The sequence below is a fragment of the Onthophagus taurus genome, chromosome 6, assembly GCF_036711975.1.
Source record: "Onthophagus taurus isolate NC chromosome 6, IU_Otau_3.0, whole genome shotgun sequence".
In the NCBI taxonomy this organism is placed as follows: domain Eukaryota; kingdom Metazoa; phylum Arthropoda; class Insecta; order Coleoptera; family Scarabaeidae; genus Onthophagus; species Onthophagus taurus.
The window spans coordinates 28,701,444-28,714,944 of NC_091971.1; the positions used below are offsets into that span (position 1 = coordinate 28,701,444).

The 13,501-nt window shown below is 31.0% G+C and overlaps 1 protein-coding gene across 1 annotated transcript in view; it reads right to left on the reverse strand.

Moving 5' to 3' along the window:
• Positions 1-9,148, reverse strand: part of LOC111414593 (tyrosine-protein kinase transmembrane receptor Ror-like) — a 133,287-nt gene extending 124,139 nt beyond the window's left edge. Inside the window, exon 1 of the mRNA XM_071197004.1 lies at positions 8,485-9,148. Within this exon, the coding sequence (XP_071053105.1) occupies positions 8,485-8,578 (94 nt within the window). The 5' untranslated portion in view covers positions 8,579-9,148. The remainder of the gene's footprint in view (positions 1-8,484) is intronic.
• Between the last annotated feature and the right edge of the window lie 4,353 nt (positions 9,149-13,501).

Consider the following 13,501-nt stretch of genomic DNA (forward strand, 5'->3'; position numbering starts at 1 on the left):
CCGAGTGAACTTTTTCCGATTGCGGCGAATGATATTCGAGGAATTTAATTGCACATTTGCCAACTCTAAACCCATCACCGCGAAGGAATCAACTTCTTCTTCGGCGATATCGACATTGAAAACGAAAAGGAATGTTCTAAAAGAAGAAAGGTAACTATCCAAGACATCATTTCCTCGAGAGAGGTCGGTTTAATCGTAACCTTTTTCGTGCGAAATTTATTCTTAGGTACCCGTTAAAGATCAATATGTCGAGCTCGTCCGGTTTTAAAATTATTGCGACTGGTAAGTTAAGAAGGATGAAAATCTTCCTTTTTTATGAGTTGAAAATAGATAAAAAATGTTAAGTTTATATCGATATTGGAGATGGAAACTGTTTGAAAGGAATGCGACTTATTTTTTAATTGCATTTACGTTGTTTTTTACGGTTTATGTTACGGTTTACTAGATTTTTTTGTAAGAATTTACACTAAAAACACATCGTTAAAAAAAGGATATAAATCTGTTGATGCAGTTGGAATTTTTATGTGTTTAAATTTATAATTTTTAAGAATTGATGGAAAATATTTTAGCAATCTAAAAATTATTTTTAAATTTTTTTTAACAGACCCCGAAATTATATTTTTTAACTTTGAATTATCGTTGAAATATGAGTTGAAGTGTCGAACTATCAATATGGTTTATGTTGTCCTTTAATACAACTTTAATTTTATATTTTATAAACGGAAAAGTTATTCTTTTAAATTTTACTGAGGTTGATTCATATAACATTAAACAACAAGACATAAAAAATAATATTGTTCATCTCTGCTCATCCACTGAACATTTTAGCAAAACGTTTACGTCGATTATCAATATTAGTAGCTATCAATGTATACATAGAGATCGTATGATAAGATATGTTTTTTTATAGTCGTAATGATCTATATCACGTGATGATACATTATGATTTTTTAACAAATTTAAAGTTCTGCTGCAAACATTCACCAAGCAGGATATACTACAGTGATTTTAATATAAATCACGAAGAGTTTTAGTTGACTTAAATTATAAATTTTATGATGAGGGTATGGATTAGAAGTTTAATATTTATAGTGACAGTTTAATTACTCTCTTTGATGTTCAGGTAGAAGATATGCAGTTATTAAAGATTGATTGGTAAACAACAAAAAGAAATATTAATGAATTTGTGGCAGCATTTTATTTATTTGGTAGAACTAGTAAGTAATAATAACAGAATATGAAATAGCACCAAAAAACCTGTTTACGGTGACAACGCATGTTGAAATAATATCAGCATCAATTATTTGTTGGTTGTACTACATACATAAACTATTGTCTTCTGAAGAATAAATTTCCAGCGCAAGATGACAAAGAACGCTTTCTTGTTCAGTGCTTTCAACATATCTGCGTTCCTGACATATTAAAGAGGAATCACAAACCTCTCAACATCCAATAGCACTGCAATAGCTTGCTGTTTTGTCTTTTGGGCATTCTCTAATATACGTTCCGTGAATCCAAATTGATACTTCAGTATTTATTCTTCGACTTCTTTTTGTATCCTTCTTTTTGTAGTCGATCAGTAGACTGATGACTCTTCTTCCGAACGGATTGTAATGAATTGTTCTTCGATATTACGATTTTAGCACCCTATAAAGGCCCTTTCCATTCCTTTCATTATTCCAATACAATTTCTGAAAGCATCTTCTGTGTCTATCTCGATTTTTTATACTTTTGTGGGTTTAGTCTGTCCATTCTAATGTCTTATACCGCAATTTTGAATCCTTGTGGATTTGTTGCCTGGAAGTGATTCAAGCTTCGTCTTGAATACTTTTATCAAGAGGTCCTTAATTATCTAACTGGATTTCCAAATTAAATTGAATACAACACCCAAGCTTTTAAACAAAGAAATAGCACAATCAGACACACCAACAAATTTAAAAATAGTCAATAAAAGATCGCGATGCCTTCTGGCACGGATAGTAGAAGTGTGGAAAGATTGATTTTCACTTTACTTAACATCCACTTGCAAGTTTTTGTATTAACAAAATGATTATTTTAGAAAACTTAATTATATACTTTTCTTTAAATTAATCATAGACTTGGGTTCATAAATGGCATCGGATTCATATAACAAGTTAAGGCTTAGTTCTGGAATATTGTAAGCATAAAATCGACAATTTCAATCCCGTTATCTTAAAAGTATAAGTATTTGAGTCCAGAAATCGCAAGAACACTGGACTTTAATTTGATACATCCTTTTATTATTGTTCAATATATTGACATAAGAAACAGTTAGAGGGAACAAAGTTTCAACATCTCAATAAAAATTTCTTTATCCAATTCTATATTAACCCATTCATATTATCGCGAGTAATGAGGAAGTTTTTTAAAGTACAACTACAATGTTTATCTCGAAGTTATGCATTTTTATTTCCTAAATAACTACAAGTAGAATAATGAATATTCTACATTAAACAAAACTTAACAGTTAAATAACCATAAGATTTTTTTGATTTTGAGATAATTATTAATGTTTTAAGGGGAAAACACATTTAGAACTTTCAAAAAACTCAATTTTTTTTTTATTAAAAGATTCTTAAACATCTTAAGAATGTGATGCTAAAATATTAAAGTGGAATTCCCAGCATTTCTGGAGTAATAGCCGCTTTGCTTAAAGCGCGCACTTCGCTAATTTTTTAAAAAAGAGTTTACCGCAAAATATTCCTAGAATATCTTAGGCAATACGGTTATGAACGTTTTTTACCTGACATTATTGTATATGATTTCTTTATAGTTTATATTCTGAACTAAAATTAGAACTGGTCCGAAAGGTCCACTTCGAACCAGTTTCTGAAGAAGGTTGCAACATGGCATCCGAAACGTCAAACCTTTTCTTAAAAGACGCACGGCAAAACCCGACAGTTTCTAGTGTTAGTTCTAGTTTTAGTTCTAATTTTAGTTCAATTAACTTCGACGGTGAAAGCCTTCGTACTTAGTTTATATTCTATTCACACTTTCAAGAAAATCAGGTTTTTGCCGATTTGTATATATTCAAAACACCAACGAAGAGTTACTCTTCCTAAGAACAATACTTATTAGAATACTTATAATATCTTAATAGCAATTACGGGCTTTTTACCGTGTTCAATACATTAGATAACATTTTTATTTGTTGTAAATATAAAGACACTATACAATTTCAGGAAGATGGATCAAGAGGTCTTGGGTTCAAACTCGTTTTGCTTTGTCGCTGTGGTCGAAGAATCATAAATTCACGACTGCTAATCAACACTGACAATGAATGACAGATTTTTTGCAATGTTATGGATATGTGTGATAGATTGTGAAGGTGCATACAATAATATTTTTGAACAGCTACACAAAGTTACAAAAAATATACAGCAACTTTATAGTGAAGAAGGAGATTCCAAAACGTTCAAAGCAATGTTAGAAAAAGATCTGTACGGTGACGGACGATGTACAAGTAATCAAATATGAATGTATTGGACATGTTGAAAAAAGTAACACACAAGCTTGAAGGGAAAGCTGTTCTAATAAGAAAACTGACTACATAGAATGCTGGTCATTTGCAGAAATATAGACAGTACAGAGAATATGAAAAAAGCGATAATCGCCACTTATTATCACATATGCTCTATAGACGAACATCCAAATCATAAATACTAGCCGCTGAAAGCTGAGAGTTGGTGCGAGCGGTAAAAATCTAATGTAACTGGATCGAGTCATTTAGTGAAGGTTCAACTCGACGGTTTGTCGATTGACCTCAAATCACCTACATTTTGGCGTGATATCAGTTTCTATTTTTATTGTTAGCCTGTTTAATGAAGTACACAGTGCCATTTTAGAAATAATAAATTCATTGAATATATTAGTAATTACTTTGAACTCATTGAAACTACCACTAATACAGTATTATTAACTGCAATAGATTTATTACATTTATGAACCTTGTAGGTCAGTTCAAAATTGACTATAAACAACGCTAGACGTCATTAGTTACAGTGCTGTCAACGGTTCCCTGAATTTGATCAATCATTATTCGGTTTGAAGACAACATTAAAAAGTTCTGAATTATAAAAGTAAATGAGCCAGGTATGGCTGTTAACATATCATATATTTTTATCTGTATTCATGCGATTAGAGTAAACAATAGGTTTTGAAAGTAATGCATAATTTTTGTTTGTTTTACTATATTTTTCATATTCAGAAGAGGAAAAGTTACACTTCCAAGTGTATCTAAGTGTCTATATTTACAGTATTTATTAGCTTAGAGTGTGGTGTTTTCGATAGAAAGTAATTTACTTACGACTATTTGCGACATTTTAGAAGTAAGCTGCATTACAAAATCTTTCTCCTTCCATATTGTAAACAGAATTGCATTTTTTTCTAGCAGGACCATCGGAATTTAAAACGGTTACTCGCATGTACATTTATAACATAAACCAGGGTACGAGGGTTACACCATTGAGGAAAACCTTGAATATGTGGAAAATTTTCTGCGAAATAAAGAAAATTACACAGAGAATAAAGCAAAACTATTTAAGCAGAGCATGTCATTATTTAGAAGACAGTTTCAAGAGAAATGGTCGGACACGTCTAGGAATCATCAAAAATTTATTAAAAATTACAATGTTTGCCTTCAGGGCGAATTTCAATTTCTTAGTACCTTGATAAAACCGGGACGTTCAGTTATACCTTATCATGAATCAAATAACACTGCGGAAAAATGTAACATATGAAGAGCTTGTTTTTGCTACCGAAACCAAATTAAGATCTTGTGGTTAAAAAAATGCCGCAAAAGTTTTTCAACAACTTATGAAACCTCCGAAACGGACAACAAACTACAAAAAAGCTTACAATAAAGAGCTACAACCTAATCTAGAAAAATTCACGTCCTTAGAAACTCTATGGAGATTCGATGAATCTATGGAGCTAATAAAAACTAAACAATGTCCATGCTGTAGCAAATTACAACAGGCCAAAAAGTTATGTTACCCGAAATCAGATTCGTATTTCATTAGTGATAATTGTGCCACACTTCCGAAAAACTAATTTCATATTTGGCAGAAATAATGCAGACTTTAACAGAAGATGAGTGGGCAACGATGCAGTTGTTATCTAAATGGGGATGTGATGAATCTCAGCAGTGCAAGATTATATTTCAGGTATTATTGTAAGACATTGTATGATGTTTACAATGATTGATGGAAAAGTTTGTAATGCTGATACAGGAAATAAGTCATCATTGAAGTGTTACGTTTGCTGTGCAACTTCAAAGCAGTTCAATCTAGATCGAGAAGTAGTTGATAATAAAAACTCATACAAATTTGGAATTTCTATTCTACACGCTAGAATAAGATTCTGAAAGTCTTTTACATATTTCATACAAGTTGCCTATTAAAAAGTAGCAACAAAAATTAAACACTGACGAGAAAACTCTTATAAAAGAGAGAAAGAAAAAAATTCAAAAAGAATTTAAAAAGGAATTGGGTATCTTAATTGATATACCTGAAGTCGGATGTGGAACTACCAACGATGGTAATACTAGCAGACGATTTTTCAGTAATCCGAAGCAATCAGCTATGCTCTAATCTACCGGCTAGAAATTATTTTAGAAACTATTTCAAAATTGATGTAGAATAGTTTAAAAGTATACTTTGGCCATGGCAAAAGTTTATGTAGACAAGTACCCATGGTATCTCATAACACCTATATTACACAAGGTTCTAATGCATGGTCCCGAAATTATTAAAAATGCACTTTTGCTAATTGGGCAGTTGTCGGAAGAAGCAGCTGAGGCACGCAATAAGCACTTCCGTGAATATCGATTTAAGTAGGCGAGAAAATTCTCCCGCGAAGTTTGTAATAAAGATATTATTAACAGGTTATTGGTGACTTCAGATCCACTCTTATGAAGCATTAAACCGAAACCTAAAAAGAACGCTAAAGCTTTTTCCAAAGAATGTATTGAACTGTTACTTCCAAAATAAAAATATATTTTCAAAACATACCGAACGACACAGAAGACGAAACCGAAGAAGAAGACGAAAATAAAAATTCATCAAGCGAATAATTATATTAAGACGGTCTTTTTCATTTATTAGTTTAATTAATTAATTTGTCCACGACTACCTTATAATATATACCTTATGAATGAGTTTTCTAAAACAAAATGGTAGTCATTTTTCACGGAGTGAATAATAGCGGTGAATAATAATCATTATTCATGGGTAGCCATCTTGACCAGACTAATAAGAATTATTTGAAACGTTAAAAGTTCAAAAAACGTCAATTTAATGTTTGACATTAAAAAAGCCTAAACAAATTTCTTTTTTTGTATGATTTACTCGCTACGCTCGTAACATAAACTTAACCTTCGTGAATAATAGCCCTCATTATATGCTCATATAATAATATACTATTATTCATATACATATATAATTTATTAGTTATTTCATACCTAAAAGTGTGTATTTTGCACTACATACCCTGTATCTCAGAATAAAAAAGAAATTTTAAGAGATGGAAATGGAAAAAAAGTTTTGTCCAGCGACATTGGGTAATTACAAACTATTCGATAAGTCATTGGAAAATGAAAAAAGTCAGTTTTTACTATTATTCGAAACTTTAAACACGATTTTCTCATAACTGCGTTGGGTTGGGTTAAAATTACTCGACCAATCTTCCTCAAATTTGAGGAAATTCTTTCTCATTTAAATGTGTTCCCAAGTAATTGTAACCACTGTGACGAATTTTAGACTGTAGTAACTAGGTAGGAAATTGTGAATATATATTTTTACAGTATAAAGCATGAGTATTCAGTAGTAAATGAACAGAATGTTTGAAATTAATTGCATCTTAATGAAAAATATCTAAATGTATAAAACGTCTAAATGTATCTCCTCCCTTAATATTGGTTTTTGTTATGATGCTCCTAAAGTAGAGTGAGCAGATTGAAACACAACACAAAAGTAGGTGGAATATATTCAAATGAACACTTATAGATGTCTTAGGATATCTATGTATTAAAATTTAACCCAAGAATACTAAGCTAATAAATTTACATTGTATATCGGTCTGAAAGACCTCTTTAGCCACAATGATTTATTACTTTTTCATCATCTTAAATTGAATATTATTAGATATTAATTTTTGGTGCAGATATTAAATTATAATATGATTAGATTATAAGATGAAATTGAATATTTAAATGTTAACATCTGACACTTAACTGTTAATCAAGATTAACGTTGGAGATGAAGAGAACCGACAAAAATAATATTAATAAATCGAATCCTTGAACTTTACTATTCGATTTAAATCTTATCTAAACGGATTTATACCAAAATAACACATTAAAATATTAATCCGATAGGTTATAAAAGTATATTATTGTATATTTCGCACCGATTTTCTCATGTTATAAAATGAGATCGTCAAGAATAATAATTATTAATCGTCATTGTGAACTCCGTTATCATCGTTGAAAGGGTATCGATGGAATTATCTCTATATTCGAAAGCAAATAATTTATATTGATCCGGTTAAGGTTCATGCAAAGGTAATAAAATAATATGGCATAAAATAAAATTATTAATTAAGCGTAACATAATAACAAAGTCGGGTTAAGTTAATTAAATCATAAATATGGTTAATAACTACCGTTCAATTTTCACTTTGAAATTTTTATTAAGAAACATTAACAATTATTGCCAACCAAAACTTTAAAGTGCGTAAACCGGTTAAAGAAACTTATGTAGGTTATCTTATTTACGTATTATGTAAATCGTAAGGATAATTTGTTCCACACTGAAATCCTATGACTTATACAATAAAGTCTTCTTTCTTAACCGGATTTCCTTTTAAACCATCGTACATAAACGGATGCATACATAACAATTTACGTTTGGGTATTTTATTCCTTTATATCCCTTAATCCCATAGAATTAACCATAAATTTATATTTGTTGAATTTTTTACGAAACGAAATTAATTTCTTAATAAGATTACTTTTTAATTTTTCGTTGAAAGTATGGGAAAAACAATAAATACAAAATTGACGCATAAGAGATAAAAAAGTAAACAATTAAATACAAAATATTATTACGTGACATTCTGCACGAATATTTATCTATGTTTGGATTATTCCCGTTAGTCGAAGAGTAACAACAATTTTAATGTTGTAATTAAGAGATTTATTGTTCTCTCTCGGCCTTAAAATTGTTGTTTTCCATGGCCTAGCAAACGTGACATCCTAATAGCAATTTAAACGGCAATAATTTAGTGAGTAATTATGAAAAAATTTATAATAAAATAAATAAATTTAAAAAATATGTTAAATTTGATTAGCATCGACTTTGATATAGATTAAGATTGATCCTATCTTGAATTATAATTAGTCTTAGTGCTCAATTTAAAATTATATTTCTTTAAATGAATTTAATTGTAATTTTTTAAACTTACCATCTTTCGATTCCTCAAGACTATCTTTTCCTCCTTTATCCATATCCCTATACTTCCTTTTTCTTTCCTTTCCACCCTTAGACTTTCTTTTCATAATGCATTTAACACCACATCGTTATCAATACCGTGGTCAATAAAAACCAAACAGTAACAAAACTCAAACTCAAAACCGTTAGTCGTAATATAGATCTAATTAGAGATTAATATCCGAAACAAATCTAATCAATCAAATCAAACAACAACCGACAAATCGGAAATTAAAACTTAATAACAAAAACACGCGCGCACAAAAAACGGTCAATTCACAAAATAATATGTTAAGTTGTTGTAAAAGATAGCGTAGAAACACCGCGTATTACAAATCATAACTGATGACATAGAGACAGTGAGATGATGTGAGTATGTAAAACGACAAGTAGTAAGGAGTAAATGAGTGGAGTTGAACCCGCGCTTCTGTACGGGCGGACTTTGAATTTGCGCGATCAAGTTGTGCGGCGACGATTCGAAATGTAATGTGCTAACAGAGTGTGTTCGGTACGTTCGACCAAGTTCGGAAGAAAATTACGGGACCGGACTCCCGGATACTGTCGGGCGAAAGCTTTAAAAGCTGCTGCCGATCGCTGCGAAAGCATCAAAGCTACTGACCGACCGAGACGACAAGAGAGGATTCAATTTCTATTCTACCCCCGAATATTTACAGGATCACATCGACGGAGAGCTCCTCCCACAGGATCGTTTCTGAACGAATGGCAAACGAGACGAACTATCATTTCGATTAAAACTTCATTTCATCAAAGGATTTCATCTTTTTTTGTTAAAATCACGTTGTGGTAATTTGTTTCGATATAGCTTCGAAATAAAAGGAAAGATTTGGAAACAATCTATTTCTTTTTGTTTGTTTTTGTTTCGTGTTGTCTCTATAATCGATTAACAAAAGAGTTATTTCTAGAATTTGATATGATACCAAGAATTTATCATTTGATTACAAGAAAATAAAAGAATTTTTCTTATTTGTTGGTATAATTAGAATTCATTCAATTTCAAGAATACATATTAATAATTTATTATAAAAACGAATTTGCATAACGAAGGTAGAGTTGTTTTTTCATCTTAAAATTGTTGATTTCCGTAGTCGATTTACAAAAGATTTGTTCTTAGAAATCGATGTGACAATGACGCATGTTTATTGTTTGGTGAGAGGCAAGAAAAACAACGTCATTTTCCTTCATTTGTGAAATAAAACACAATTTAATTCGACCCCTCAATACATATAAATTCATCCAAATCTCGAGGTCAAATTCTTGCACGATTACAACACTTTCTCTTTATATACTTTGTGCACAAATGAAAAAATGAGTAGAATGATATTCTACTAAATTCTACTTAATGTCTGCCTAAATTTCTGATTTTTTGATATTATTTTATACCGGGTGTTTAAAAATTGTGTTCGGATATTTTGCCGACTTATGGTTCTTATTAAAATAAACAAAAAAGTCTTTGTAAACCCAGGTCCTAAAAGCAGTGGTTTCGAAGATATAACCAATTCCAGTGTTATTAGTGAATGAAGCGTCTTGGTCTTCAAATGTTCATTTAATTGGGGAAAATACAAACAGAACATAAAAACTGAACACGAAATACTTAAAGTAAATGCTCTACATGACCCCCCTCCATTTGAAGACATGCTTGACATCTTCGTACAAAAGAATAGCGCACTCTTTCGAAGACTCCTGGAGAATCTCCACGAACTTTTCACGACTAAACCCGAATGTTTCTAGTTCTCGTTCTAGTTTTAGTTCAATAAAAATATACAATATAATAATATCTTATGCTAACTAGCGCTACCTACCACTACCACTAGAACTAACACTAGACCGTGAACTAGAAACATTCGGATTTAGTCCCACGTCTCTCAAGACGGTTAAACCCGAATGATTCTAGTTCTAGAATTCTAGAAACATTCGGGTTTAGTCGTGAAAAAAACTTTCAGTTGTCAATGTCAACTTTAATTTTATTATTACCTTTAACCCTTAACCCGAAACATTGAAATATCAACCTTATTAGAAACAACATGTCTACCAGACCTTGATTATTGAAAATTCAAATATACAACTTCATTCATAGTAATAACTGCTCAAATTATAATTATTACTTTTCGACTACATTCTAAGGAAATTGGCTTGCAACAACGGATGCAACATTAATTCGTTTTTCTGCCAAATACTGCAAGTTTTTCTTGCCATCGGGAACAGTATTTTCATCATTGTATTTTCTCAAAAGATTTAGACCGCACTTCCCCAGGAAGGTTTGTTGTTAGTGTTTGCCTTAGATGAGGTTCTAACAGTTCAAAAACCAAAAACCACTCCTTCAGAGATTTAAAACATTTTGTCACCATGATAGCACATATATAAAATAAAACTGTTTACTGTGCTGATGTTTACTAGGGTGTAAAATACAGCTAATGTATTATATAAAATTAGCGCATTTCATATCGAATACATCAACTCTTGACTGGTATAGTTGTAACATTTAATTATTTCTGGCTTTCCAAGTTCATTATCTTTAGAATGGTACATAGTTTAAACTAATAGAACTGCTCTATTGCGTAAAATAGTTATCTACAGTTATGTTTCTGTTTGATCTTTCGAAAAGTTTACTCAATCTAATCACACATTGTGAAGGCTTAGATAGTTTTCTGTCTTCTTCAGAGAGCCCTACACCCACCATCAGTATCTTTTCCTGCGTAAATGTAGCCATTGTAGAAATATGCATTGCGTGTGGTCATGCACATTATTTTTATGCCATGTTTAGCTGGCTTGCTAGGCATGCATATACGAAAATGACAATTACCTCTAAAAGGTATAAAGTACATTTCATCAATATTAACGAATTTCCTATGGAAAATAGTTTTTAGCTGTTTGAAACGAATTTGTCAAAAATATCAGAGATGTTGGATTCGACTTCTTTCGTTCTTCCCGATCTACGCTGTTATCAAATCTGAGGTTGGTTAGTAAAATTTCGAACCTTTTAACAGACATTGTCGTTCTAAAAATGGGCCGTCCCAAATAATCTTTGGAAAATAGGGATAATATGTCCTCATGTGAGGATTTCATAATTGATGACAACATAAGGAGTCCAAGAAGCGCTTTGATTTCAGTAGAATTCGCATCATATCATTATCGATTAGTGCATTCCAAATCTCTTCTTTAGAAGGATTATTTCCTAAATTTCTACCAATTGTAGTTAGCGCAGTAATGATATTATGCGATGTGCTTTCAGTGTTTCTTATTGGTTCAGTCGACATCCACTGAAAACCATTTTTGCCACAATATATGACTTCGTCAGATATGTCCAGGAAATCATCAGCTGATTTTAATCATTACTATACTCTAAAATATAATCAGGATCATGGTCCGAATCATCTGCTATTTAATCAGGTTCTTCGTTCGATAAATATAAACTTGTTCCGTTAGCCAACATTTTAGCCAACCTTATTTTCAAAATCTGGATCGTTCAAATTTATTCGAGTATCATGTCTACTAGGACATGGTTTATCCATAGTTGCTACTTTTGTTTAGTATATATATGGAACTAGAAACATTGGTCTATAGGACCTCCTTACCGTAATTTGAAACAACTGGTTTCATAGACTTGCTCGTTTCTAGAGTCTACTACTCACATCACACTGCACTATGACAATTCAAACTGTCTGCTGGACCTATGTTTCAGGTTAAGGGTTAAAGTGAGTCCAAACTTGACATATTTATCTCAAAAAGCCAAAAAATTCGAACTTTTGGTTTTGACATAATTGTCAACTTCATAAAAAATCCTTTAAAATGAGTCCAAACTCGACATATTTAACTTTAATATTAATGGAAATGTAATCACTTCCGGTTTGAAACGTCAACGTCAATTTGACATATTTGTCATCTTCGTTAAAAAACCGTTAAAATGAGTCCAAAGATGACGCACTTATCTCAAAAAACAAAAAAGTTAAAATATAAAACATTAAACCCTAAGTTAGCAACAATGAAGATAGCAATTTAATTTTTAAATATTAATACCAACCTTAATTTTTCATTTTTTTTATTATACTTTTGTTTTTGTGACAAATATTAAGACATTTTATAAAAATTATGAGTATGTCAAAATGACATTGACATTTCCAAGCGGAAGTTCTCATTTTTTTTCTCTCGGACTCATTTTAGGATTTTTCACGACGACTACAAATATGTCAAAATTGACATTCTTAACCGGAAGTTGACCATAACTTCATTAATATTGAGGATAAATATGTCGTGTTTGCACTCATTTTAAAGGATTTTTAATGAAGATTACAAATATGTCAAAAGTGAGGTTGACATTTTAAACCTGAAGTTAATTATCATGTAATAGAAGTTTTATAACTGAAGTTAATCCAGTGTTAGTCACTTTTCCGCACTTTCTTTATATTTTTAACGTGTTTTTTGGGTCATTTCACATCGATTAAAAAAAGTCGTCGATTTTTAAGCCACATGATGATTCTTGAATTTTTCCCAAGTTTCTTAATATTTCTTTCGTTAAAAAAGAGCGTTCTTAAATTTTTATCTGTAAACTTGTAACACTTCGTCCTTAGTTTCATTTTGCAACTTCTTAAACTTTAATTTTGTAAATTAGTAACTAATAATCTGATTTCGACATTGATATGTGATTTTTTTTAACAAAACAAAAAGAAATATTAAGAAACTTGTTTGTAAAATGGATAAGATGAGAGATGTTAATCTATTTGTAGAGTCTCTGAAGATGGCCAAGGGCCGAAACTGGTTAGACTTAAATTCTATATAAAATAAAAATCAGTTTAAAAGTACAAAATACACCGTAAACAATAGAATTGACCTTATCGATAGTATTAAAAACATTGAACTACCACAGAATTTCACACTTTTATCATTCGACGTCACAAATCTATATGTTACCGTCAATCTCTATAATTCAGGTACTCTATACAATGCCTAGGTAATGTATAAAATACCTGGGGTGT